General features: G+C 51.9%; 9 protein-coding genes across 9 annotated transcripts; 2 read left to right on the forward strand and 7 right to left on the reverse strand.

Annotated features, from left to right (window-relative positions):
- Window positions 1–881: 881 nt before the first annotated feature.
- Window positions 882–1,504, reverse strand: N7539_004502 (DUF3759 domain-containing protein; the record flags this gene model as incomplete). Its single annotated transcript, XM_056934104.1, has 3 exons — window positions 882–1,051; window positions 1,234–1,380; window positions 1,489–1,504. 3 exons carry the CDS (start codon window positions 1,502–1,504, stop codon window positions 882–884), a joined length of 333 nt encoding a protein of 110 aa, XP_056791645.1.
- Window positions 1,505–4,568: 3,064 nt separating this feature from the next.
- On the reverse strand, window positions 4,569–5,391 carry N7539_004503 (uncharacterized protein; the record flags this gene model as incomplete). Its single annotated transcript, XM_056934105.1, has 2 exons — window positions 4,569–4,877; window positions 4,978–5,391. The coding sequence occupies 2 exons, from the start codon at window positions 5,389–5,391 to the stop codon at window positions 4,569–4,571; spliced, it is 723 nt and encodes a 240-aa protein (XP_056791646.1).
- Window positions 5,392–7,513: 2,122 nt separating this feature from the next.
- On the reverse strand, window positions 7,514–8,432 carry N7539_004504 (bifunctional phosphatidyl-N-methylethanolamine N-methyltransferase/phosphatidyl-N-dimethylethanolamine N-methyltransferase; the record flags this gene model as incomplete). Its single annotated transcript, XM_056934106.1, has 5 exons — window positions 7,514–7,586; window positions 7,651–8,077; window positions 8,159–8,175; window positions 8,265–8,304; window positions 8,384–8,432. 5 exons carry the CDS (start codon window positions 8,430–8,432, stop codon window positions 7,514–7,516), a joined length of 606 nt encoding a protein of 201 aa, XP_056791647.1.
- A 457-nt stretch (window positions 8,433–8,889) lies between these two features.
- Window positions 8,890–12,695, forward strand: rgsC (putative intermediate filament protein (Mdm1); the record flags this gene model as incomplete). Its single annotated transcript, XM_056934107.1, has 2 exons — window positions 8,890–11,572; window positions 11,629–12,695. 2 exons carry the CDS (start codon window positions 8,890–8,892, stop codon window positions 12,693–12,695), a joined length of 3,750 nt encoding a protein of 1,249 aa, XP_056791648.1.
- A 1,430-nt stretch (window positions 12,696–14,125) lies between these two features.
- Window positions 14,126–15,013, reverse strand: N7539_004506 (uncharacterized protein; the record flags this gene model as incomplete). The annotated part of the gene is made up of 4 exons (XM_056934108.1): window positions 14,126–14,281; window positions 14,391–14,574; window positions 14,696–14,747; window positions 14,845–15,013. 4 exons carry the CDS (start codon window positions 15,011–15,013, stop codon window positions 14,126–14,128), a joined length of 561 nt encoding a protein of 186 aa, XP_056791649.1.
- A 2,899-nt stretch (window positions 15,014–17,912) lies between these two features.
- Window positions 17,913–18,116, forward strand: N7539_004507 (uncharacterized protein; the record flags this gene model as incomplete). The annotated part of the gene is made up of 1 exon (XM_056934109.1): window positions 17,913–18,116. One exon carries the CDS (start codon window positions 17,913–17,915, stop codon window positions 18,114–18,116), a length of 204 nt encoding a protein of 67 aa, XP_056791650.1.
- Window positions 18,117–18,708: 592 nt separating this feature from the next.
- Window positions 18,709–20,502, reverse strand: N7539_004508 (RXT2 domain-containing protein; the record flags this gene model as incomplete). Its single annotated transcript, XM_056934110.1, has 4 exons — window positions 18,709–19,865; window positions 19,946–20,141; window positions 20,226–20,347; window positions 20,430–20,502. 4 exons carry the CDS (start codon window positions 20,500–20,502, stop codon window positions 18,709–18,711), a joined length of 1,548 nt encoding a protein of 515 aa, XP_056791651.1.
- Window positions 20,503–21,050: 548 nt separating this feature from the next.
- On the reverse strand, window positions 21,051–25,090 carry N7539_004509 (uncharacterized protein; the record flags this gene model as incomplete). Its single annotated transcript, XM_056934111.1, has 4 exons — window positions 21,051–22,807; window positions 22,899–23,012; window positions 23,073–24,680; window positions 24,814–25,090. The coding sequence occupies 4 exons, from the start codon at window positions 25,088–25,090 to the stop codon at window positions 21,051–21,053; spliced, it is 3,756 nt and encodes a 1,251-aa protein (XP_056791652.1).
- Window positions 25,091–26,449: 1,359 nt separating this feature from the next.
- On the reverse strand, window positions 26,450–26,962 carry N7539_004510 (uncharacterized protein; the record flags this gene model as incomplete). Its single annotated transcript, XM_056934112.1, has 2 exons — window positions 26,450–26,666; window positions 26,946–26,962. The coding sequence occupies 2 exons, from the start codon at window positions 26,960–26,962 to the stop codon at window positions 26,450–26,452; spliced, it is 234 nt and encodes a 77-aa protein (XP_056791653.1).
- Between the last annotated feature and the right edge of the window lie 555 nt (window positions 26,963–27,517).

Consider the following 27,517-nt stretch of genomic DNA (forward strand, 5'->3'; position numbering starts at 1 on the left):
CCTACTACCTACTACCCTACCTACTAAGTAGGTCCTACAGGAAAGATGACCGCTGGAGTAGAGAGTGAAGATCGGGCACTAGCGACGGGCCTTAGTCCCGAAGACTGTTTGACCAGGCGCCGTCTCGCCTCCAGCTCGTTGGATGCGAGTGTGGCGTGGAGAAGCTGATGGAGTGAGGTTGATAAGACCCGTTGATGACCTGATTGAAGCATTACCCTCTCGATCAATCTTTTGGTTCTTTTCTTCGAAGAGAAGCCTGAGTCGTAGAATGATAGCCACGTCTTCCGTCTTTGTGGATGATGTATCTTCCATCTCCAGCTCCACGTCTCCATGTCATCGGGGGTTAGGAAAGTGAGCGCTTGAGGCTAGGAGGTAAGTAAGTTTGAGGGGTTTGTCGCGAAAGCGGGTAGGTCACTTCAGCGACGCTCTTTCACTTGGAGGTACGTTTCTGTACGTAAGGTCCTTGGGTGATTTGGGCTTGGGTCGAGGACGCAGCAGACTTGCATTCTTCTGGGTTGGGGGCCCAGGTACTGGTGCTATTGGCAGACGTTGGTTTTGCCGAGATTGATACTGATATGGTGGTGGGATGCTGGGCGAATTGGTCTCTCGCGTGCAGTAGAATGGACAACATAATTTAATTCATAGTGCAGCCTGTTGAGGGAGGTGCTGTTGAGATCGGGGATATGTGCTGTGATACCTGGACGATCCCCGTATACCTACGGTACTCGTACCCTCTTGTATAAATTCTATGCCACGTCTCCGCGCTACCAGTCTACCACCAACATCCACGTGAATGGCAATATGTTGTCAGATTTATGCATTCAAATTTCATCACGGCAAGAATACATCAGAAATCGCTTCATTCACGAGATGTCCAGCACTTAGTAGTTGAAGCGGCTCTCGTCTTCCCGCTCAATGTGCTCCCGAGCCTGGCGCTTGGCCCGCTCCTTGTCAACAAAGTCCATACCCCGGGTCTCGACCTCGCGGTCGATGAAAGCGGCGGCGAAACCGGCCATGAGCTCCTTGGCCATGGCGTGGTTGGGAGGGGGGCCTTTCCAAACCCGGAGCGAGGTTAGTGGATATGTTCATTGTCGCGCAATGAGTACAGGGGGGGATACGTGGCACGGTGTGCAACATGTGATGCTTGCGTGTAGGACTGTGGAGAAGATTCGAAGGTGATAGGACCAGGGGAAGGAATTCAATGAGGGTGATGCAAGAAAGGTTATCTCATACCGTTGCGGGCAACGTGGTCCTCGTAGGCCTTGGCGGCCTCAAAGGAAGCAGCGCCGGCGAGCAGCTCGTGGGCAAAGGAGGCCTCGTGTTGGGGCTGAATGCCTTCGCTCTGGTACTGCTGATAGGCATCGGCGTGAGGAGAGTCGTCTATGGAATCGGAGAGAGAGAGAGAGAGAGAGAGGGAGCGTCAGTGAGATGCTCCAGTCCGTGGAAGAGGATGTAGCTTGTGCGACATTATAGGAATACGGCACTCACCAGAGAACCAACCCATTGTGACGGTGATGTGTGTTTTAGTGATGGAAAATGGAGGGGGAAGTGTTGATGGAGAAGAGTGTGGTTGAGAAAGAAGGAATGTGGGACGGCTGGTGAACGGGGGATGAGGGGTATCTAAATACTAGTCGGTGGGAACCCAACACCAAACCGTCTCCCTGGGGCTTCCTCAGCTTCCTCAGCTTCCTCAGCTTCCTCAGCTTTCTTCCTTTTCTATTCCCGACGCCACAATGCGCAGCATCCGATTCACGGGGCATTTCCCGTGATGCACGAATCATCATGGGTCAATTGGAGGCGACGTGGCACCGTGGCTGGAAAGGATCAACTCAGCCCCTCTTTCTCTCTCTCGACGAGTCTCCGAGGGTCCCATCATCCCATGTTGCCCATCGCGTCTTCGGCTTGGGTCTTCTGGTTTGGGAATGGAGCTCGAGGACCCCCTCGATGAGAGTCCATGTGGGACACCCCCGAACACGTCGTTCGCTAGTAGTTACGGTACTTCCATACCCTCTGGACTCTGGACCGCCGCCAGCACGGGCTTGAGACCGACCCAGCCGAGTCAATAATGCGCCTATCGTACGTCTGATCGCAGCAGATCCGTCGTCCTGGATTGGAAACGATGGGAGGGGCTGCGACGTGGAGATCGTCGAGCTGGAGTGGGCTATTGGTGTGGTCACTTGCGGTGCCCTGTGATGATCATCGATGTGAGATCCCCGAGATGAAATCGGGTTAACCGCCGGCGGAAGCGCTGAACCAAAATTGGAAACTCCCGAAACAATACCTCCATGGGTGGTGATACAATGGGACTGCAGTTGACCTGACCCAAGTAAACTGTACCGGACGCCGAGCATTGGTCCACCGGCATGGCCCTCTTCCCGATCGAAAGACCACATCCACGCGTCAGGGGAGAGAATAATCATAATACCATCATCATCATCATCATCCGGTAGAAGCGGGGTTCACCTCGAGAGGAGAAACCCCCGACAGAGGACCCTGGCAGAGATGGAGCTTCCAGGCGAGAGATGAGACCCAATCAGACCAGGATGATAGTCGGACCTCTTGAATGGAGCATCCAGAGTCTCCTGCACCTCTGCTACATCCTCCCCCAGATTCCTCGCACGTACATCGTAGTATTCCCATGAGTATCAACAGGAACACAGGTGTCACTGACCGCCAAGGGAGGTCAAGCTCAAGGATCGCCACTTGGCAAGGCGAGCCAAGTCGGCAAACGCCAGATCCACCCACAGCTGAGACTGTCCAGTCCCGAGGGGAAACATGGTCTGGACAAGTGGACATGGTCACTTGGTCCAGAAACTACAGAGTGTACCGTCCGGGTCCAGTAGTCATCGGACGATTGGGTCCCCCGACAGCTTCACCCGAGATCCACCCTTTCTTCTCCTCTTTCGGACATCGTTTCACCCACTGAATGGCTGCAGCCTAGTCCGTTTTCGCCTCGTCGGGAGTCGGACTCGGGACTGTCCACGGTGTTCAGTAGTGTCCAGTGTCCACTCCCAGGACGTATTTCCAGCTGGTCGGGGCACTTTTCCTTTTCGCCACACTTACACGCCGAGTCCCGACCCCAAGGCCCAAAGTTACCGACTTTTCTGACCCTAGATCGAGGCGCAGGCCGAGGTAAACACACAGAGATCGTGGGACCAAGTCAACATTCTCCCTCCAAATTTTGCAAACTACAATATAGAAGCCCAGGGGGAGGAGGAACACAGCCACTGACTGGCCGCCAGACTCCCTCGGCCTCCTTTTCGGCCAAGCATCGTGCCACCATGACCATGATCAGGCTGGTATAGTTGGATAGATGTCCTGTGATACAAGCATACCTTGTTTTTTCTTACTCATGTCTGGACTGTAGTTATGCGTCAATTGAGTTCGTAGCTGGTAGCTGGTAGCTGGTAGCTGGTCGCAACTGCACTACATAGTACATACTATGGTACTACTATCAATCTGCCGGTCCAAGTCAGCTCCGGACGCTCTTCGCGGGCTACTGCCATCGAGGTCCACACATACACGTGACCTCTATGCTCGACGACTCTCGACGCTCATCTGGGCGACGGTGCGTGGCAGCCTTGAATTTGTACTTCAGTGGTGTCTACACCCATAATTTACAGTCTAAAATTTACAGTCTATAATTTACAGTCTACATCATATATCGAGAGCTCAGTCCCACTGACTGTAATCTGCGTCGCGAGACACACTAGCCTCGGACCCTCGGTACTTGATAAGTTGACAGTCCATAATCCTCATACAGTATGCAAAGTCGCATATGCTCATCATACTCACTAGGTACTCATTGTAATCACTACTCACTACTCACTACTCACTACTCACTACTCACTACTCACTACTCACTACTCACTACTCACTACTCACTACTCACTACTCACTACTCACTAGGTAGTACCTACTAGGTACTACCTACTGTAGTGACTTACTATGCAACAAGATCAAAGCTTACACGACGCCTTGACAATCACCATGCCCCTGTTGACCGCGACTCTCCAGTTTCTATCCTTGCTACAGACCACGGCAGAGTACACAGAGAATACGAGACCGAGACTTGGCAGAATGTTCTGGTACGGCTGAACTTTTTTTTCCCTTGTCAAGGAACCGTGATATGGTCGGGCCTTGGAGAAGATTTACGTCTCGAAATTGTTCCAAGCGCCAAATATTGATCATTCGTGATGCTGAATGCGGATGAATGAGATCGAAAGGTTTCCAGCAGAGGTCTACCTACCAGAAATGGGAGACAACCCCCGTGAGAATGAAAAATGAACCCGAATCAGAGAGGTTCAATTGAAGCCACTGGCCGAGACATCAGGTCATGTGGTAAGGTACACCGATCTATCCTTGATATAACCCGGTTGTCAAACAGGAATTTCACCATTCTGTCCCTTGTAATGTTGAAACAAGAACATCAGCATGCCAATGTCACATATATATTCCATATTCAGCTACTGATCATCTCGCTTATCATCTAACTTCCTAGAACGTCCAAACCCCCCAATCAAAGCTCACCACTCATCACTCCAATGTTCAGACTCAACTTCCACCTCTCAAATCCCACCAGCCTTGCAAATATTCTGCGCCTCAGTCACACGCGCAGCATAGCGATCCGGATACGCCGAAACCTGCACCTTCTGGCAGAGCGTGCCCACCGCCATCGTCTGCCACCCGCTGATACTCTTCATCTTCGCGAAGAACTGGGCCGCAGACCGGGCCGCGTCCATATCAGCCGCAATATTAGGATAGTACCTGGCGCGCTGCTGGAAGATGCCGACGCTGTCACTGTCCGAGCCCACCGCGTCGTGGGGGTAGTTCAGAGATGCGGGGACCGCATTGTTGGCGTAGATGAGGATGCTCGACTAAATGGAAGGGCCATGGATTTAGTCCGGCGTGTTGCCAATCCCAATCCCGAAGCCATCCGCTTCTTCAAATCACATCCGTCCTCAAGTCAGGACTTACCTCGACAAGCGCAGTCGCGATACCCGCTGAACAACCCTGCAACCCGAGTCCCTCGCTTTTCGCCTCGGCGATGATATCGCGCGCATGCTTGGACTGCGTCGCGCTGAGACCGGGCAGGTTACCACTGCTCCCGCTACCGCAATGCGCCGTCACATAGCCGCTGGTGCCGGTCTTGACGTAGTAGTCGCTCACGTAGCAGCCGTCCGAGGTCTTGTCCCAGAGCTCGTCGCCGTTGATGACTGTTCCGGGGGTTTGGCAGGTGATGGTGAGGTCGGTGCCTGTGTTGTAGCTCCTGATGATGCTGTAGCTGGTGCCGGGGCCGGAACGGCAGTGAAGACCGTCGGTTTTGACGGGGTAGGCGCTGACCAGGGGGAGGGCCAAAGTGGCGGACAGAGTGAGGATTGACAAGTACATTGTGAATGCGATGTGAAGAGTCAATAGATTGGAAGGAATATATGGAAGTCGACTTTGGTGTTTTGAGTATGAAACCCAGCGGATCTGATGATGCTTGTTCGAGGCGATTTCTCTTGGCTTTTATATACTTGCCCTTGACGGGAATGCATTGGAAGCCATGGTGGTTCTCGAGTAGATTGAATGAAAGTACAAAGGTCGTATACGAGATCTACAAGGAGGGATGCATATCGAACTAACTGAAAGAGGCTTCATTCTGCTAGGTTGACTATCTCGTATAGCGCTACATTGTGCAGTCGTCGTGGGATATCACCCGGTTTGTAATAGTGATGTCTGAGTAGGTGGAAAAAAGACCAAGTGGACCATTTGGCTTTGGCCCCAATGCTCGATGATTGTTAGAAGCTTAGACCGATGTCGTATTTTAGGAGACAGGGATTTGAAGCCAAAGCGCGACAACAGGAACTGATAAATGATTAGTGGCAGCGAGATCAGGAAACGCCACCGCTGATATCAAATAAACTACCTTTCATTCTGTGGAAAGTATGAGCATATGAAGCATTTTCTCACCATGTATCGCCAACGGCAAAGAAGACCACGCAATTGACAGACGCCTCTTTCAGGACACCTCTATATAGTATATACACCAAACGATCTAACTTCTTCTCAAAGCAGATAAGTTCGCGAATGAAAGCGTAAACCTCACTCACCAGAACAGTCGATCCAGGCACTTCGATAGTCCAAAACACGTCCGCCAAGGCTCACTTCTCGCAATTCTCAACCTAATCGGGAAAATCCAGTCAGACTCAGAACATCATATGTACAAACTGCACAACGACATTGCCACTGTCGAGAACATACTGCATACTGCATACTGCATGTCCCATCTCAGTCTCCCCACCGTAGAATAACCTCCAGCTCCATCCTCCTACGTCCGACCCGATCCCCTCTCCACACCTCACTACCACCATGTGCTCTCCGACCATTCCACTCGATTGCATCAGCGTTCCTGTTCCACCCCCCACGTGCGCCGCGCCGTCAAATAAAGTTCCAAAGGTCCGATTCCTCAGGGTCCCGTTGCACAATGACGCCGATCACTACGACCCCCTCCCCACATCTGAGTCTTACATCCTCGTATTTGCGGTGGGACGGCTATGTCCCGTTGGTGAGAGGTGCCAATCAGATCGGGTCGGGGCCTGAAGAACGGCAAAGGTGTGGCAAGATTTAGCCGACTGCTTTCTTTTGCCGAATAGGGCTGGATTGTGCGAGACTGGGGTGGTGAAGGATGATGTGACTCTTGTTGTCTGGTGGGAAGTCATTTGTGGGTAGTGAGTATACTCTGGATTCGTGGGAAATCGAATGATACTAAGCTTGTTGTGGCGCTGTAGCAGTGTGGCCACTGGCCAGTCTCTATTCAAAGAAGTTTCGAGGGTTAAGCGGGGATTGTAACGTAGCGAGAAAGTCGAAGGATTCCTAATTAGATAGCTCACAAGACAAAGGACATTGCGAGGTAGGCGATACATTCGTGACAATTGGATCAGTGTGGGACGGAGGATCGCTCGTCGCTATACTAAGGCTTGAGTCACCAGCAGATAGCTACACTAAGGCTTTGATTACCGGAAGATAGCTCCAATAAAACTAAATTTGACATTATCAATGATAAACATAGCCTCATATTTACAAGTCTCACGTTGAGCAATAAGCAATGTCTGAGATTGCTCATCAACAGCATTCATAGCTCGGTCGCATTGGGTGGTTGGAGAATAAGTGTTGGTGGTCGCATTGGGAGAAGAATCAGGTTAACGGCAGTGCTATAGTCAACCTATTAATGGCGACGCGGGTTTGAAGAATGAATGACGGAGTCGGTCGGCTCTCTACTCCTCGATCTGGCTGGGGACATCATCTTCGGGAGCTGATGTCCACTTGGGAATTATGGCCGGGTGGTTCACTCAATTACATTGTCTGGGCGTTGGCGAGGTCGAAAGCTTGTGAGGAAGCAGGACGCAAGGTCCGGGGTAATTGCTGCGAGGGTGCTCGCCATTCCTTACTGGACGAGCAGAGGCATGCAAGAACAGGCGAGCAGACGATTTGACCGTGCCATTCTAACCCCAGGCTTTTGACCATAGTCCTACAGCTTCTTGCCGCCGGCCTTCTTGGCACGCTCGCGCTCGCGCTTGGCGTAGATTTCGGCAGTGAAAGGGCTGCAAGAGAAGGTCAGCCAAAGATGACAACACACGCTGACTCCAAGGGCGGTTGGAAACATACTCCTCCCACTTGAGGGCGAACCAGTACAGCACAAACACCTGGGCTGTAAGAAGAAGCCCGGCAACTTTGCCCTTGTACAGAGCGACACCAAGGAAGTTCAAGGTGCTTCCCCAGTACATGGGGGAGCCAGTCACGTTGAATGGGAACCCAGTAACGGGAGCGTCCATAAGAATGCCAAAGTAATCGCCGAGGTAGGTTCCAGTCACGCCCAAAGCCCACATACTCGACAACACCAGGACTGATCCGACAACGAACAGGACACCGCCAATGAGAGGCTGGTGCACAGGCGCGTAGAACGGTTGCTCATCGAGGGCAACCTGATACAGGTGGTCTCGCAGGATACCGAGAGAAAAGATGGTGACAGCCAAAGCGTAGCATCCTCGATAAGGGCCGCCAAACAGCCGTGTCAGAACATGGTTGTTGTACTCTGAAAGACAAAGCTCGGTTAGCTAACAGATGGCTGCCATTGGGTTCCTCTTCGCGACTTTCAGAGCCGGGTATCACTGACCAGCACGAGCAACGATACTATTTGAGAGAGAAGGTTAGTTCCTGGGCCACCTATTCATCTATTGCTCCGAAAAAAAAAAATTCACTCTCCAGGCTGGTCAACATACTTCCAGAAAATTGGATTAAAAGCGATAGACGCAGCGGCCACTATAGCCCAGTTAGTCATTATCACATGCAAATTGTAGAAATGCTTCCGTTCAAGGTGACATTGAAGTTGAACACATACAGGTCAATGACCTGGGCGAGAAATCGACAAAATTTGCAAGGCTGGCCATGGCGCAAATATCGTGTGTGCGAGAAAGACAGGTTGTTCAGAAAGGAAGAAGAAGGGGATTCGATGGGGGGAGGGTCACTAAAGGTACGTTGGCTGCTGGAAAGCAGCTTAAGTAAACACGATGACGTTCCGGCCGACACGAAGACCCGACCTGTGGTGGATCTCCGCATAGTCACGGGATCTGTATGCGGGTTGTCGCAGGCCCGTTCGGTTCACCCAAGTCGCGTTGCTGGTTGGCCAACAGCTTCATTCCCCTTCTCCATCGGCGACGGGGATCCTCTCTCCGTTGAAGTGGTGATTAAAGACCGACAATATCCTGAAGCTGGTCTTTCGAATAATCTCACCTTTCGGCATCTCGTTTCTGGATCAAGCTCTCTGCTTGTCAAGGCGCAACTCATTCTCAAGCTTCGTTGGGTGATCGACATGCGACCTGGAGCTCTAAACATTTCCTGGGGAGAATGGTCCTTCAACGTCGAGAATTAGCGATAGCAGGCATTGGCAGCTTTATTGCCTGGGGTCTAGTTGTGCGCTGGTTGCCAATCCTCCGATATCTCGGATATGCGCTGGTGTTGGGGGCCTTACTGGCGACAAGTGGAATTCTTGGTCTGCTACTTTTGACGTCGCGAAGCAGATATCCAGCCCGCCAGAGCCCAGACAAGATTCCTATCGCCTTCCTCAAACCGACCGCCTGGCGAAAAGAGGGACTGAATGCTCGGAAACTCGCCCGATATCGACCCAAGCCTCTATACCCGCAGTCTTTTGTTGTATCAGAAGCCATTGACGAGCTTTTGGCGCTTGTGAACCGACAGTTTGTGACATCATGGTATCACAACATCACGCCAAATCCTGCGTTTGCCAATGACATTGATCGAGTCACGCGCGTGGCGCTGGGCAATCTGAAGGACAGGATGCAGGCAGAGGACTTTATTTCGTTGATAGTGTCGAGGATCTTCCCGATTTTGACTTCACACTTACGGGAGTTTGACATTGCGGAGCGCTCGGTGCGTGGGAAGAATCTGAATCGCAATGTCACTGAATCAGAGGAGCTCGATCTGGCAATTGCGAAAAAGTTTCGCGAGGGCCGGGTGCACCCTGCAGTTGGTCTGTTGGCCTCAGATCCCAAAGCTGTCCAGCAGGAATATCTGCGCAAGGTCGCCGTTGGACTGCTTCCGCAACTCTTTCCCAAATCGGTTCTCAACAGCCGGATCGTGACTGTCCTGATCAGGGAAATCATCGCTTGCGCCATTTTGTTGCCGATCGTCAATGCCATTTCTGACCCGGACACGTGGAATCAATTGACAGAGGCCTTTGGACGGACAGCGTTACAAGACCGGAAGACTGTACGGAGACTGCGCGCTGCCTTGGATGAACATGCCTCTCCTGCGCCTCGATCCAAACATGCTCAATCCTTTCCCAAACTCTCGCCCAACGACAGCGAGCGTGCCTTTGAACGATTTGTGCGGGCGATTCGACGCTGCAACAATCTCTCTGATGCACGCCGTTTCCGTGCCCTGGTCGCGAGTCAATTGAAACGGGAGAGTATGGTGGAAGGACAAGACCAGGTTTACCTTCGACGGCTAGAGACTGGGAAACGCGTTCTCGATCAGAAGGTGGCCAAGTTGTCCACGCATGGCGAGACAGCCTCGTTGCCTCCGGTCGCCGTTCATACCCGCCGTAGTAGCGCTCCTGCGCCTTCGGAAACGTCCCTGGTGGATGTCATGCACAGCGCTTCGGGTCTCTCGTACTTTATGGAGTTCATGGATCGTCAAGGTCTGATGTCTCTTGTACAGTATTGGATCGTAGTGGACGGATTCCGCAACCCTCTCGAAGATGACTTTGGTGATGACACCACTTCAGACTCCTCGACCTGGACGGCTGCCGACCGCAACGATCTGGCGCTGCTAAGTGCAACCTATCTCAACAAGACCGAGCTCAAAGTCTCCGAGGAATCTCGGCGGACGGTCAAGAACTTCTTGAGTGCTGGAAAGCGAGCGACTCCAGAACAATACCGCAAGGCGCGGATGGTGGTATTAACTACACAGTCTGCGGTATTGGAGGAACTCGAGAGCATTTACTACCCCAAATTTAAAAAGTCGGATCTGTACTGGAAGTATCTGGCTTCGGACGAGAGCTCCAGTTCTCAGCCCCCAGCAGCTCCGCAGTCACCGTCTGCGGTGACATTCGAAGCACCCGAAAGACGACCTCTCCCCCAGCTCCTTGTCCGGACGAGCTCGCAGCCAGGGAGCAAGCCGCCGAGGGACCTTCGACGAGCTGCGGTCTCCTCGAGCGACGTGCGTGGTATGGGCAAATTGTTTGACGATGATGACATACCCAGACGGTCCATCGATTCTGAAAGATCTGCGCCGTTGTTTGATGACGATTACGACACCGACCAGCTTGCCATGTCGACCGCCAGTCTGGGCGCACAATCTCAGAATGGTAATGATAATGAAGCTACCCAGAAGAAGGTCCTGGAGACCATGGGGGCAGCCTTGAATGACATTATTACGAATGAGCCAAAGAATGGCAAAATTGATGACTTACGAAATAGCGAGATGAGAAGTAGCGACGGTTGCTCAGGCTCATCTCTCTTCAGCTCCGAGCGTCTTGAGATGGATGGGCAGCCTTTATCCGAGGGCCTACGTGGAGATAAGGGTAGCGCTGCGGATAAGGCCAGAAAAAGTCTGGCCTCACTCGGGCTGGTGGATCATCGATCCCGTCTTGGAGTCTTTGAAGATGACCTCTTCCCGGACCAAGAAAAATTCATCGAGGATGAATATGAGGAGCCTCCGGACGACGATGAGAAGGACCCGGCGGACGAGATTCACAAAGCCGCGCCTGGCGATCTCGGTCTCACCGAGGCCATTGAAGTTCTGACCGCCGATATTGACAAGCTCACTGCACAAGACTCGGTTGTTGAAGCGCTGACCCGCAAAGCCGAATTGACCAACAACACGGCGGAGTTGCGTATTCTGCGCAAGTCCAAGGCGAGCATTCAACGCGAGATTCATCGAAAGGAGATGCAACGCCAGCAGTACATTGTTCAGGAAAGCGATAACAGTCTGTATGGTCGCTCGACAGTCAGTATCAAATCAATAGTTGTTGGCAAGGACGAGGATGACGGACGAGAATTCGCCATGTGTAAGTGTGGCTCCTGCGGGCTGTATATAATTCGGCAATGCTGACCTACGTCGCAGATGTCATAGAAGTGAAGCGAAATGCGGGCGAACAGATGCCCGCCGCTTCATGGGCGGTTGCTCGTCGATACAGCGAATTCCACGAATTGCATCAAAAACTACGCATGAGCTACCCGTCCGTGCGCCATCTCGAGTTCCCTCGCCGCCGAGTAGTGATGAAGCTCCAGAAAGAATTTCTCCAGAAGCGACGCATCGCTCTGGAATCATATATGCAGAAACTGCTCCTTCTACCCGAAGTGTGCCGCAGCCGCGATCTACGAGCCTTTCTCTCCCAGCAGGCAATTCTCCCGCGCGAACAAACCACTTCCCGCAGTGGCGAAGGCGAGACCAAGGACCTCGTCACTCGTATCTACAATTCCGTCGCCGACGGCATGGATGACTTTTTGGGCAACTTTGGAGTCCTGGATCAATTATCCACCGCAGGCCAGAATCTCATCTCGGCCGCTACCGCCCAGGCCAGCGCGACCCACGCTCTTACAGGCACGAGCACGGGCACCACCACCAATACCAGCACGACCCACGATCCGGCCCTCGCCAGCGAAGACGCAGTAACCTCGGCCGAGGCCGAAGCCGAGCTCAACGCCTTTGAAGACCGCGAACTCGAACCCTTCATCAAACCGATCTGCGACCTCTTCCTCGAAGTCTTCGAACTCAACCGCGGCAATAACTGGCTGCGCGGCCGAGCTGTCGTCGTTGTCCTCCACCAGCTCCTCGGCGGGACCATCGAGCGCAAAGTCCGCGACAGCGCGCGCTCCTTATTCCAAGATGACTCTCTGCTGCGATATATCAATTCTGCACGGGACAATCTCTTCCCGAACGGAGTCATGCGGCAATTCGTGACCCGATCGCCGCAGGAGCGACTGAAGAGTCGCGCCGAGGCAACCATTGTACTTGCTACGCTAATCCCGGATCTCGCGGGCAATGTGGTGGGGAGGGCCAACGCACAGGCTGCCGCGAGACGGACGTTTGCCACGCTGAATAACAAGCCATTGAATACGCATTTGGCATTCACGGTGTTGGATGAGATTGTGTTGGTTTTATTTGGCGGGGGGAGATCGTCGCGATGAGCGCGACTCGAAATGTGCACCGTGTCCTGGTTGTGGATTGTATGTGGGAGATCGGAGATGGACACAGACAGGAACATGAGAGATGAATGTGGTCAAGCCAGAGGTGGACCTCGTTGAATTTTCCAGCAAGGCACGTAGCAATGTACATATACACCTCTATCCAAAGGGGAAAATCAGATCCTCTATCAAAGCGAACATCCAGTTAACCACCCACTCTTCCCAACGCTGTAGTCGCCCACCCTCCCTCTACCGTTTCGTAATTCCATCTCCTGGACTCTCGGACATTCATATCCCACGACCGCACCGGACCGGACCCGTTCTCCGTATGAAATTTCCCAGCACAGTACGACTTGAAGGTCCCGTCTCCGTTCTCCCTGCTATACATAAGATCCTATCCGTCCGTCCCACAGATGGTCGAATTGTTGATCTCCGGAGTATATTGGGGCGCCTTCCACGCGGACATGTTGTCTCCGTGGTGTCTTGCTGGTTGCTTGTGTAGATAGGTGCAAGCGTGCAGGCAAGGTAGTACGTGAGGGCCGAGGCTGTGGAGGTTGGTGATAAGGTTGGAGGTGCTTTGCGGAATGGAACTGCGGGACCTTTGCCTCCACCTCCGAGTCTATGTGTGGACGATGATGCGCGAGGTCCGTTTTTGGGTGGGAAAAAAAATTGTCTGGATGGGCGTTGAGTATATGATTTACGGAGGATATGGGCTGAGGGTTTTCCTTTGGAAGCATAGGAGGCGGGATTTCGTACGGATGATGGATGGGACTGCGAGGACTTGAGTCTACGGGAATTTAATGAAGGGGAAAGTTAGGGGAAGTGTGGTTTGTGCTTTGGGGATAAATTAGTTATCGTTGGAATATGGAAGTCTCTCTTCTTGCGATTTCTCAAGTTCCGGGCCAGAGTCCATGTTCTACCGTGAGATGGTAAGAGATAGGGAGGGGGAAAAGGTCATTGGTAAAAAGATAGAAATGATGAATGGCGGGCACGCTGTGCTCGGAATCATCGGGTTAGGGTGTACGAAGTTGAATTTGGGAAAAGAATAGATCAGCCCGCTGGGGGGCGTTGGAAGAGGAAGAGGATTGGGGCCTTGAGACCAGGGAGGGGAGAGACGTGATAGTCAATGATAGAGTGTGAATAAAAGAGGGAACGTCGTGGAGGAGTGCGGGGTTTCCGGAGAGATGATGGGCCAGCGAATTGAAATCTTTCATCGCTTGCTGGACCGTCAGAGATCCAAAACGCATCCTGAAGTTGTTGTCTGGGACGAGGACGGAGAGAATGTCGTGGACGTAAAATCAATACAAGGGCAGTCAATAAAAAGATAGAGAAGAAGAAAAAGGGCCAGATCGTCAATCGTAATCATGTGGCCCTGAGTGATAGTGGGTCCGTCGTGTCCCCGACAAACGAGCAATGCCCGCTAAGCGTGAGATCTATGCCTCGTCCTTGTTCTTCTTCTTGGACTTCTTGCTGCTGGGCTCTTTGGGGATTGTGCTGACGTGGGTCTGGTGGACAATGAGGCGTGTCCAGCACTCATCCTTGTCCCACTCGAAGCCAGCGAGGTAGGGCTTGTCGAGTTCATCGTCCGCCTGAGAGGGAAAAAGTGTGAGTGATGGTTTGGAAAAACCACATGACAACGATGATCACGATGATCACGAAATGAAGACACCAATCTTGATGGAGAGTAAGGGAAGCTACCTTCTTCTTGAATTGCTTGTGGATGGCGTCCAGAGCGTCCTTGATTGTGACACCTTTGGAATTCCTGGCGGTGACCTCTAGACCGAGGGGGAAGTGCAGGTCGATCCTCTTGACGGGAGGGTTGACGAGATGCAGTTTGAGAATGTCCTTGTCTTCGATTGTTGATGGTGAAGTGTTGAGTTTCCTGTCCCGCTGTGAGCTATGGACAAGATATTGCTTGATGCACAAGAGAGGAAGTAGGTAATACAAGTGAGGATGTCGATGATGGGGATGACTCTTATCAGAGTCCAGGGTCTTATGCTTACCATCCCGTCTTTTGTGTCTCGATTGGCAGAGTGATTTCAATCTTCTTCTCCTCTATGAAATGAATGTATCTGGTCAGTGGATACTCCTTTCGCTTGCCTGGTCCGCAACGGGGACTCTTGAGGTTGATGCTGTCGATGATATCCCATACCTAGATCCTCAATTCGCCAGACACCGGCTTCGGCAGCAGACGAGGCACGTCGATGCCCCTTCTCCTTCTTGGAGCCCTTGACTTCTTTCTCGGTGGTGGCAGGGGGTTTTTCATCATGTATGGAGAGACCGGCGATGGCCGAGTCAACCTTGGTGAGAGGGACAGTCATGGTGGAAGTGGATTGAGAAGCTTGGAGTAAGTAATGGTGAAGGTTGGGGGGAGGGAAGGAGTTGAGATACTCGGCGAGAGATATCGATCAGCAAGTGATTGATGGAAAGCAGGAAAGGAAGAAAGAGGAGGAGGAAGAGGAAGAGAAAGAGAAGAAGCACAGTAGATAAAGAAGGGAGAGAGGGAAGCAGAGCAGGTGACCAGGCGATCCCAGAAGCATGCCATGGGCGAATGGGTTGATCCATCGTGTGAGGGGAACTGCCTCTCATTACCATGAACACACGACCACCACACCAATCATGACGACTCACGTTGGACTTCGGCCAACATGAAACCGAGCGTTGCGCAGAAGAGATGATCTTGCAGGTCTTGTTTCCTCCCCCAGACATGGTTCCATCTGCGTCCCAAAAGAGGGGAACAGACGAGTCAGGGAGGAGATTTGTCAAAAGTCATGGATGTCATTCCGCGTCTCGCAGAAACCCAAATCGAGCGGAGTCAAGTCCCTCCCAGTACCTCTCTGGTCGTACCCGACATGCGGGAAGCCGCAGTACAGATACAACGGAACGAGACGTGGGAGGTCTTGGACGACACCATTCTTGATGATGAGACGCGCGCAACGTGGAGTAGTTGTTGTACTCCGCCATGTCCCTGCGGGAGCCGGCTTGAGCTGACTGCGATGGAGGTACGGGGATGAACTTTGACGAGCTATTGAGCTCGGTGATTTGACTACTCCTGATCTCTCCCTTGAGTCTCCAGACTCTATGACTTTGGGGGTTCCCCAGAAGCTCCAGATGGAATCCATCTGGAATCCCTCCATCTCTCCAGAATGAGTCTGTCTACTTTCCCCCCTCCCTTCCCCCCGTGATACGCATCTCCCCTCCCCTCTCGGTACATTCCAATCCCATCGTCACCACTGGCACTCTCTTCTCAACGTTCGGCAGTTTCGGATCACACGAGCCAAGTTGACATCAGAACGAGGCGAGCCAAGCGGGGCGATCCCAACTTGCGCTAAGTAGTGTAGCCAACGGGAGCCACTGGCGACAGTCGCTGGACAGTCTGGAGCTGCACCCCGCATTCCGGTTGCTGGCCCAGTGCTCCACCGACTCTAATTCCCACGCTCCACCACGTTCACTCCACTCGGTCCATGGCGTCCCCGGAACTTGAGGGTGGTAGAGTCATTCCCGGAGACTAGTCCAGGGCCCTGGGCCTGGGGCAACGAGCCTTCTCGAGGAGATGCGACGCCAGAATGGTGAGGCAACTGGACCGCAAGGTCGACTCTCGCATCTCACATGACTGCCCGTCTCATGTACATGGACATGGGAGGTGGCCTGTTTGCAACTGATGTCGGGGGGTGGTACAACGTACGGAAGGGTACATCCTGAGCAGACCATCACCTGATGTCATGAAATGCACACGCGACCGTCCCGGGACTCCGAATCAGCCCATTTGCAGAGCGATCATGGGCAGTCTACCCACAAGGCTGCCCTCATTACGAACATCGGCAGAGCAATGCCTTGGGAGCGCCATTCCCGTGCTTGATGCTCGACTAGTCATGACCTACTAGTAGATAACCTCTGGGGACTGATCATAGTGTGTACTGTGTACTGTGTACTCTTTCGTATGAGCATCCATCTATACTCTATACTACGCACACGCAGTGCGTCAAGAGAAGAGATACAAACGCCTCCGTCCCCACATTCCGTCCACCACATCCACTAATCCATCTCGAGTCAAGTGCATTGTACTTTTCCGACCATCGAGACCGGACGATCGGCCAGAATAGATGCCCACTCAGGAACCCTCAACATGAACACATCAACCCAGGATGAACACACTAGTAGGACTTAAATACTGAGGGTGGGTCGCATCGAGCGACCCCACAGCCCTCAAGCTTGGACTCGACTAACAACTCCATCACCAGACAACGACAGAGATGCAACACAACTGATCGAGTGCTATCACACCCTGAGAAATATCGACTCCAGCAAGATAGGCGACAGTGCGACCCAAAACTAACCGTGTTCCATCGACACAAGTCCCCACGACTTCTCCAGTACACCTAGTAAGTACACCTAGTATCGATGTAGAGGAGCCGATACCACCGAAAGTCATGCCCCAGACGAACCAAAACTGACTCGCGCATGCAATGCGAGCTCCCACGTCCAGACTCGCGCACCTGTAGCTCGACGGAGTCAAACTTGGTGCCTCGGGCTCGGAAAAAAAGACCTAGGCGAGACCAAGCTTGACACGGTCGGTTTCGTCAAGCAATTCCTCGTGGAATTGGCTCGGTGGAATTTTCAATAGACGAGGTGATTGTGGATTCATGGATTTTCCCTGTCTGTGGGTGTAGCTGCACCAGGCTTTGCTCGTCTTTCTTGGAAGATGCTTGGTTCGTGATATGTCTTTCTCCTTCCTACCACATCCCTGCGTCTCTGGGGCTATCTCACCCTTCAGCTACACACTGACAGCTATACACTGTTCGTAATCCCAGCGGACTCTCCAGCGAGACTAATCGAGCAACTCCCGTCTTTCAACCCCCTTATCTGTCATCAGAGGACTCGGACCACTTGGTCTGCAAGAAGCACCAATCTCCCACGCTAACCTAATCAAAGGTACGATCCATTTCGCGGGACTACGGCAGATCAGGCGCTGATGGTCTTCATCGGAAGTCCTAGGTATAGCGATCGATGAAAATCTGAGCCACTTTTGCATAGTCATACAGTGATCTGTGAATCGGTACGAGGAAAGACCGCGTTAAGAAGTCAAACTGCGATTTTCAATTTCTTTTGCTCTACGGGACGACTCAACCAGGACACGGCGACATCATCGAGTCCAACGTCCAGTGTGACAATCGAAACAGAACAGAAACTTCGTCGCGGGCACATTCCTGGCCCGTCCCCATGCTGGAGTCGTCAAGGAAGAAGGAGGCGGTAAAAGAGACCACGGGCACGGGTCTTGTCGACGTAAATCAGCGCAAGCGCCAAACGATAGGATCCACAAGCACGGCTTTCAGCGCGGAACAAGGCGCTTTCTGGGTCTTGGCGCTCGCTTTCGATCCGTCGGGTCGGGCCTGGGGATTGCCCGATCAGGGAATCTCGTGGTAACTGGGCGGTAGTCCCGTCCGGTATGGAGAAGCTCCGAATCCGGGGTTGTTAAGAATATGACGAGCTCCGAGGTGTTCCGATGATAGGGCTTTGGTTGGGATGTTTGGTGAAGATCATATTTCGAGTGGGATGACTAGTAGGATTTGGGCTGGAGAAAGGTATTCTCGGCTGTACGTAGGACATCGGAAATGACTGGAGAGGACAGACGACGGAACCGTTCTCTTGACTTGTTCTCGGTGGATCTGCTGAATGGGAGAACCTCCCACCTTGATCAACCGAAAAAAAAAACGCCCTTCGCCTAGGTCACGATCAATTCGTAGAGGGGGGAAACAAAAAATTTAATGGAGCGGCACTGCCTAGAAGGACGTTCCATTCCACCTATGTAGCAAGTAAACACGCCCAACTCCACGCTATGAAGAAAATATTCTCAAACGATTGCCCGGAGAAAAGAAAAAGATTGACACTGCAGTTTCTTCCATGAGATCGGCAAACAGAAGCCAAAGGATTCTGGATGCGGCATCTGTATCTTCAGCGATCTGTATCTGCGATAAGAAAAAAACTCCCAGACCTTCTGGCCTTTCAAGCTCTCTGTCTATTGCCGTCGTCCGCGGCCTCTCTTTGCCGTTGTCCGACTCTCGTCAACTGTCTCGACTTCATCCTCGTCCGTGCCCTTTTTGAGATCCTCGCCCTCGGCAAGTCCCCATTTTTCACGATCGTACCAGTCCTCCCCGTCGCTCATCTCGCCAACGTGGCCTTCTGCCTTGCACCATTCCATGACGTTGGCTTTCATGTGTGCGGCTCGAAGGAGGCATTCCAGCATGTGCTCGAAGCCGCGCACCGTTTCTTCCTGCTTTTGGATGTATGACCATAGTAAGCGCCGCGTTTCTTCCGCCTCGTTGGCAGGAAGGCCGAAATTTGCGTCGGGGCGGACGGTCTCTGGGATCATGAAGAGAGGGTGAGGCGCGTTCTGAAGATGGTCTAGATCATGTGATAGCGCCGATGAGTGCGCGTCATCGGAAGGGTTGTTTGCGTTTGCTTGTGCTCGAGTGGTCATTCGTCGTGGGGGCTCTGGTGAAGATCCATCGTGCATTTCTGCATCTTCTTCGTTCGTGTCCCCGTCGTGCTCTGCGTGTGTGTGCGAGTCTCCGTTGGTTGTGGCGCCGTTGCTTGGCATTGCCGGTTGCTGGGTCGCGGCGACGCCGTTTCGGTCAAACGATGCATTCTCGTGGGGTCCTGTTTCCTCGGTTGGGTGCTGTGGTAGGTCTTTCACCCCCTCGTCGATTTCTTCTGATTTAAATTGTGTGACGGGCTCTTGGGAGTTACTGGTATTCGCTGCTGGCCCGCCGGTCGTCGCCGAGTCTTCTCCCATCTCCACGTCACCTGTCTCGCCTTGAAAGTTGCCCGCGTCCGCCTGTTGTGAGGGCTGCCCGTTCGCTGCTGGACTAGCCTCTCGAGACGCAAGGCTATCCTGACTGTATTCGTTGACGGGCACAATGCGATGATCATCTCTCAGCTGCGCTTCGAAGATATGACGATCGTCGGCCGTCTCCACTACGCCACAGGGCATCCACGTCCCATCTCCGAGGAATCTTCGATGTAGATTTCTTGCTCGCCACAAGAGCGCCTTCTCTTGCCTCAATTTCTCTTCCACAGCATCTGTCATTTGTTCAAGCGCGCGTGACGTATATGCATGGGATAGTGAGGGGTGAACCGGTAGTTCGGACGGGTGTTTCAATGGGCATAGCAGCGCTGCAAGCGACAAAAATTTGCCGAAAGTTAGTCGATGCCTCCCACATGAGTAACGGCATTTCAATCGTGGGGACACCTACTTTCTAACGCAATTCCCGAAAATGGATTATCCTCTGCGGCCGCAGCGTCGGCCTCGGAATCTTCGTCCTCCTCATCAAGCTCCTCTCCCTCGGAATCATAGCGAATGGGATTCCGGCGCAAAATATGGCGCGTATAGCCAGCATGCTCAATTTTCTGCCCAACACAAATGGCCATACCCGTCAGTCTGATTTTGCTCTGACCCAAAACCCCAAGCATGACAGAGAAAGAGAGACAGTTCGCCGCCCCCGCCATGCCATGCCTGCTGGCGCATCAACTCACCTCCTTATAGAGATCTTCAGCATTAACATATCCTAGCGCTCCTTCGCGAACATACTTTGCGTTTGCCCGCATCTTGTTGCCTCGATTGGTTGGCTGCGTAATCGCATCGTCTGGTCCAGAGTCTAGAGAGAAAGATTTGATTCAATGTTAGCTCACACAAAAGAGACATCAGATCCAGTTCCACAACAAATTGGAAACACTTACCATCGCGTTCTCTGCGAAGAGCACGCTTCATACCCACGATCGTGTCGGCAATCAGCGCTGCTTGGGTCGCCATGACCTCTGATTCTGCGACGGTATCGCTCGGTTTGGGGTGATGTAGAAGTCGTTGGTCAGGCTGAAAAAGCCAAGTCCGGTGGTAGTTACACCTATATGAGGAATCGCAAGTACTTTTAAAGAGAGTCTGAGCAAAAATTGCCAACGATGCTAAGCAGAACAACTAACGACGTGACAAAAGCTCGCGGAGAGCGCTGCGTTGGCCGATCGCCGCTAGCCGCGTTCGGATACGGGCTGATAAGACACTCCACGTGATTTATCGGCTTTGAGGAGAAGCGGGACAAAATAATTACATCATACAGTGCAAGCTTCCAGTCGGAGAGATACGAATGTTGATGGATCTCGAATAGAGTACAATGGTATGCTGCAATAGGTTGATTGGGCCTGGAAGCTCATCTGACAATCACATTCACCGGGGATCGACTGCATCCTTAGAATTATGTCATACATGGTTTGCCCTCGTGCGCAACGTTGGCCGTTAATATCAACTATGCAATTACAGGGCCGTTCTAAACGACCGGTTGTCGCGACTCGCTAAGACCTACCAATCTAATCCTCAGCATCCACCCAAACCAGAATGCCCTTTTTATCAGCGCGCATTTCACCCGTTGGAAGCACCCGTAGCGTTTTGTTGAAGTAAGTATCAACAACGACCAGCTGCGGCTGAATCCATAGACCGCGTTTCGCAGGGAGGAGGTTGTACCGCACCGTGTGCCGCGATAATGGCACGAGTTGTATCACTGTTGTTTTGGGACCACTAAACACAAATTGCTCATTGGCTTCCATGATCAAGTTGAATGTCAGGAAATGCGTGGATGGGTTTTCGAGCGTGTAGTCTAGGTGAAGCAGGCCCGGCAGAGAGGCAGATGTCGAAGACGAGGCAAGGACTCGCGGCTCGCCCATCGCTGCAACAAAGCGTGGAACCTCGAGGATAGTCGTAGTGGTGTGATTCGAGTCGGGATCATTTTCAACTTCGTCGGCCTTGCGGTGCCAGGTAATGTCTAGCGCCACGTTGAGCGCCACGGGTCGACGATCGCCCAGCGAAGTCTTTTGAATGTCGACGGCAAAGTTCGACTCTCGCAACTCTTCCGGATTGATCTGGTGGGATTCCGGGCTGACGAGGACTTCCGGCTCAATCGTTGATACGGCACCGCCGGTGACGGTCAGGAGCTTCAAAGACATCTGCTCAATGACCAAGGCCTCTTGTGCGAAGGAAACCAACTTGGAATTGAGACACCATCTTTGCACCTGTCCGCCAGGTGCGGTCGCGTGGTCATCACCGATCAGTTCATCACTGACCGAGAAAAAGTCAGGCCAAGGAACGGGATGGACACAGGGCTTGAATTCGTAATTGGCCTCAAATGGCCGAATAAAGGAGAGATCCACGCTGATGGTCTTCATGATAGGAGTTTGAGCATCAGACACAAGGTGGTAGACTGCAGAGATCTCCAAGGCATACTTCGCAGTGTCTTGGGTATCGGCAAGCACCACAATAAGCTCCTTGTGAGAGCCACGTTCCATGACACCGATTCTTTCCGTAAGAAGGTGTGACGGGGCCTCAGTCGGAGAGCTGGTCCCTGACTCCATTGGATCTGAGCTTCCATCAAGCCATTGGAGTTGAGCAGATGATTCGGGACTCCCGAATAGTCTGATTTCGGCAGACACATCCGCGCCCTCGTCCTCTTCATTATGAAGGTCGATCTTCATCAGGACGCGCTCATTGGTGTAATATATTTCTTTGATGTTTGGGAGCGAGATGCGGATCTTAGGTGGCTTCGGCATGATTCTGCATTTCGTAGTGTCACGACCTTTGCCGACTCGTCGTCGAGACGGGCCTTTGTTGGTCTCTTGCCACCAGTATGCTGTTTGGATCGGCTGATGAGTGACAACGTAGGCTAGATCGAATCTATCCTCCTCAATGAGCATAGTGATTGAAGCAATCTGAGCCTCTCCTGCTTCGCGAGGAATGCAAGTCAAATTGTACACCTTGGTTTGTGAGGGCCCTATCGTCAGGTCTGCCTCACCGACCAGTGCAGACAGTCCATGTGTAGGAGAATGAATATCGGCAGTGGGAGTTACTTCTTGAAGTGATGATGAAAATACAAGGCAAGGCGATTTGGTATCGGACTTGTTCGCAGAGCCAGACTGCAGCTTCAAGGGTCGGAGACAGCCTTCAAAGACAAGTTTTACCTCTGATAATCGTATAGGCGCCGATGTAAGCTGCGCGCAAGACGAGATGATGAGCTGGGCCTGTAGCGGCTCGCCTACATTCCCCTCTGCATTTTCAAACACGACAGAGGCCGTGACTAGCAATAGCGGTCGGTGTTAGCATTGTCCCCTCGATGTCTGCGTTATTCAGAGAGAAGGAGAGAGAGAGAGAGAGAGAGAGAGTCTTACGACTTGTGACAACGTCTTCCGCACGAAGCACGACCGATGGTTTTGGTTTCTCTGCCGGAAGGTTCTCGAGACTTCCGTGGATATCGTACTGCCAACCCGACCTCGGCGTAAACACTGGGAAGCACAAATGTTAGAACTGAATGCTCAAAGCAAATATCAAGTCGTATCCCCTACCCCTGTTGGCCAGTTCCCAGTCGATTCGCAAGACGGTCTCGGTCTCATGCGCTCGCGCAGCACTTTCCCGCAGTGCCCACCCAAAACTTTCCATTAATGACCACCAGCCTGATCGTCGCCAGCTAAGAGTTGACCAAAGTGGGCTCAGTACTTCAAACGCTTCTTTCCATGAAGCATTACGCATGTACTCTTGGGCAATCTCGAGGCTCAATCTTTCGACTTGTCTCTGCTGGTTGCGCTTCGAGAACTCTTCCACAGCGGCTTTCAAGGCGAGGAGAATAATCTCGGAGTGATTGGTCCCGCCTTGGCCAGATTGTGGATATTCAAGATACGTCTCAGGCACCAGATAGGTATCATACAAGTAGGACTTGTTTGCAAGCTGAGAAGCGGGCAATTGTCCGGGAGACAAACGATCTTCGGTCGGTATTTGCAGAGCAAGAGACTTGCGCGCCATGCTATGCTTGGCCGATCGATAGAGCCAGTATCCTTGATGATGTAGGTGCTCCCACGGATTGACTCGTTCGCCCACGGAAATTGACTTTTCTGGGGGAAGAAATATTAAGGGAGAGAGTGTCGTCTCTCCTGGTCCTTCAGGGATTGACAAGTAGATCTCACAGCGGCGTATGAGCTCGGCCATCACTAACGACCACCGTGCCTCCCACGCCTCCCACCCGTAGTTCTTACTTCCTTTGCCCCGACGGTTGACGATATCATTTGTTCGAATTCTGTGGTCTACCCAGAACCGGACTGCAGCGGTCGTTTGACCTGTCCAGAACAAACAACGCATGATCCGAATAGCGAGTGTATCTCCTAAAAGACGTGCATCATTGAAGCGGGGGTCCCATCCCGCAATGGTCTCGAAAACCTCTTGTCCAAACAAGGTTTCGTATGCGCTCTCATAATTGCGACAAGCTGCGTCCATTTCTTGTCGAAACTCGGCAAAGATTCCGAGCTTGAACTCGTATCGCACATTCCACCCTTGTAACGACAATGTCTGGGAGGTACCGGTTGTCGGAGGAGCTGTGGGAGGAGGAATCGTGCTGCGGTTGCGTTTTCGGCGCGCGTGCTTGGACAGATCCCGATAGTATTCCACAACCGATGGTTGCAGGAGTGAGAATAGTGACTGGACAAAATCTCGAAGCTCGGTTGATGTTGCGTCGGGAGGAATGACAAAGATGGATTTCTGGTCCAGATTCGTGGCCCTGCGAATGCCAGCTATACGGTCATCAATCTCTCCTTCGTAACCCCCAACACCTTCTTCTGAGACTAGCACCACGAGGAAACGAGTCTTGAAGCCTGACACTGTCCATTCGTTCTTCAAGCTATTGATCTCGATTTTCAACTGATTATCACGCAGGGAGTTCATATTCGGGTCCAGCGAGAAGGGAAAGAAGTTCAATGCCGCCGCTGGGACCAGATCTTGGTGTTTTGTAACCCATAGTGGCGTGAGCAGCCCGTCAGGGAAGGTGGGAGAGCCTGGAGACAGCGGAGAGATTGGGGAGTGGAGGATGTATGGTATTGTAGATGAGGAATCGCTCGAATCAACGATAGGACTGGTTGGCGGACTGTTCAGGGGGGGTTGGCTTTTCGAGGGGGCAATTGATATGTCTGTTGGCGGGCAGAAGAACAATAGCAGGGATTAGCAGGAATTCGCGTGCGATATTAGCGCCGAGGGCGTAATGCAATTTTCTTGAAATGCGTGGAAAGTAAGAGAGGCCTACCCGATCGCAATTTTTGATACGGAACCTCAGGCGCATTGAGGATGTCGCGCCAGCTCCAGCTGGGCTGTCTGCTTTCCAGGGTCTATGAGAGCCGTCTTCCGCGAGCAGCGCTCTCCGCAATTCCTCCGCAATAGCCCCGCTCAGTGGAGGAAAGTCTGAGACGATCTTGGTACCCTTCTCTTCCAGGAGAGGATATCGCGCCGGGGCTTTTGAGTCATATTCATTGTCTGGCTGAAGTCCTGAAAGCAGGACCAGGGGAAGATTGTGGGCGACGTAGTCTTGCGGATAAGCGTCCATGGTGGACAATTGGGGAGCAATGCGTGGGATGGTCACCGCATCGCGAGTTGAATTAGAGGGCTGAGAAAGATGTTTGAGAACGGAACCTCCGATTAAAGACAGCCTTGATTCACAGAACAGGCTCTGAATAAAGCAATTTGTTCGGATTATCGCCCCCGCAGAGGGAAAAATATACACAAAAGAGGAGCTTATCAGCTCTGTTGCGAGTCCCAGCGATTGTCTACCTGCCACCAGTAGGCTGCTTCGTGCTGTCATGTTCTGCCAGCCAGCATCCGCCAGGCGGTCAGACGTGGCCAAGCTATTGTACCCTGCGACCCTCCATGATAATAGTGAAAGTGGGTCTTGTGAGTCAGTCCTATTATGTCTTAGCTCTGCAGTATCAGCTTTATAACATACGCTCAATTTCTGCCTGAAACCACGAGGTAAGTGTGAAACAGTACAGCATTTCTTACAGCCGATACGGTGAGTGGGGCCCCACTTGAACTATTAAAATATCTTGGAGGGTACAGTCCGTCCCACCCAAAAAAGTCAGGGCACATGCTGGACCGGTTTGCGGTCCAAACAAAAGTTGGATCAGGGTCATCACTGGGATGGAAATTCAATTGTTTGATTTGACAGGCGGTCTTGAACTGCTCTTCTAGATCCCTTGTTGCACGCATTAAGAGTTCCAGACACCCTCCAAAATGATCCTCTGATATTGCCGTTTTCAAGGTTACTGAATCAGGTGCAGTTGACCGCTTGGTCGGGTTTCGTTGAAATATAATTCGAGGTTGAACGAGCGTAGTTGATCGAAGCACATGGACATCTACTTTTTCTCCAATATGTATCTATTCTTAAATTATTTATCAAAGCAATTGTATACATGTAAAAGCATGGCAGTAATTACTAATGATGGAGTTGATACAATCGAGAGCCATCACATTATTCTTTCTCTCAGCTTGACCCATCATGGATTCGATATCGAATGTATACCTACAAGCTGTTCCTAGGTCGACTTATACACCATTACATAATACATACAAGCTCTCGGACATACACGAAGGCCTAGAATTTGCAAGAACCTGAAGCTATCAAGTAGTATGTGGCTATGTGTTGTAGATTATTACATGACTGGACATTGCACGTGCTATATGTGCCCGTGTTGATTTATTGATTCGGACGAGCGATGGTTAATCATACTGTGCAAGTGTGCATCGGAAATTCCAGAGTTTACCGATTGCTAAGGCCATTCAACAGCCGCTGCAGCGCGGCAGAGAACCTGAATGCGTGAGAGCTCACGACCAATGATAGCCCTTGATGACAGAAATATGTGGGGCATTCGTGAAGAACTGTTGACAACTTGACACGACTCGATGAAGACTACCGGCCTGACCCTTTGCGTGGGCCTCGGCAGAAGAGTCCCATCGTGTTCCAGTGCCCAATGCGCACTGCGCAGCCACAACCTAGGTGGTGGTGGTAGTAGTAGTAGTAGTAGTAGTAGTAGTAGTAGTAGTAGTAGTAGTAGTATTGTTTAACGTCCGTTGGGCCACAACCTAGGTAAACGGTATGAAATATATATCTTTTTCTCGGTTGCAGTCTCAAGACAAGAGACCATCAGTAAGTTTTCCCGCGTTCATCAAAGTCTTGAGAGAGCAGACAACACCCGTGCCATTGATGGGGGACACCGTGCATACTATGTCCATGGGTAGGGCCGGCCTAGTGAGACCGTCGATCATCCCTATTTCAGTATGTCTTTCATCTGAATCGCATTGTCTTATATTTGGGACGGTCAGCTTGATATTGACTTGATTGCAAATTGGAGTGGAACGAGAAGTTGCTTCTCATGTAAGTGCTTGGAATTTTATAGCATACATACTTGTGTCCTAAGGCCATGTTACCTTGACGGCTACTGGTTCGAAAGTCAGATAAACTCGGCAGAGAGTAGTCAAAACATCATTCGTCAGATGTGTGCAGATGTGGATCAAAGAAGATGGAAGATGGAATGTATCATCCTCTAAATTAATGGAGTGTGTACTATGTGGTGTATGTATAAACTGGTCACGAGGGGGAAGCAGGTAACTTACCCATCATGGTAGTAGCATACTCGAATCACACTTACACAGTCGGCTATTTATCTTCAGTTAACGCCGGCTAACCAACTTTTCCTTGGATCCAACCAGGAACGGTTCCATTCCATGCCGTGTGTTATGCGGACCCCACAGTACATCCACACACTAGGAGAGGTACAGATGCTAGGAGGTACCTTATTCAATGATAAACATGGCAGGGCATCAACAATAGTCATGATGGTTGATTGAAGAGGATCTATGCTCTGCGCGACATGATGTGCGAGGAGTTGGAGCCAAGATAGTCATTTCAATTGTCCCATAGCACTGTTCATCCGCATAGACCATGCCATCTCTGCAGCTACCGTACTCCATGTGCTGC

This window comes from Penicillium diatomitis (assembly GCF_028827545.1).
Source record: "Penicillium diatomitis strain IBT 30728 chromosome Unknown utg000004l_segment0_segment0, whole genome shotgun sequence".
NCBI lineage: Eukaryota > Fungi > Ascomycota > Eurotiomycetes > Eurotiales > Aspergillaceae > Penicillium > Penicillium diatomitis.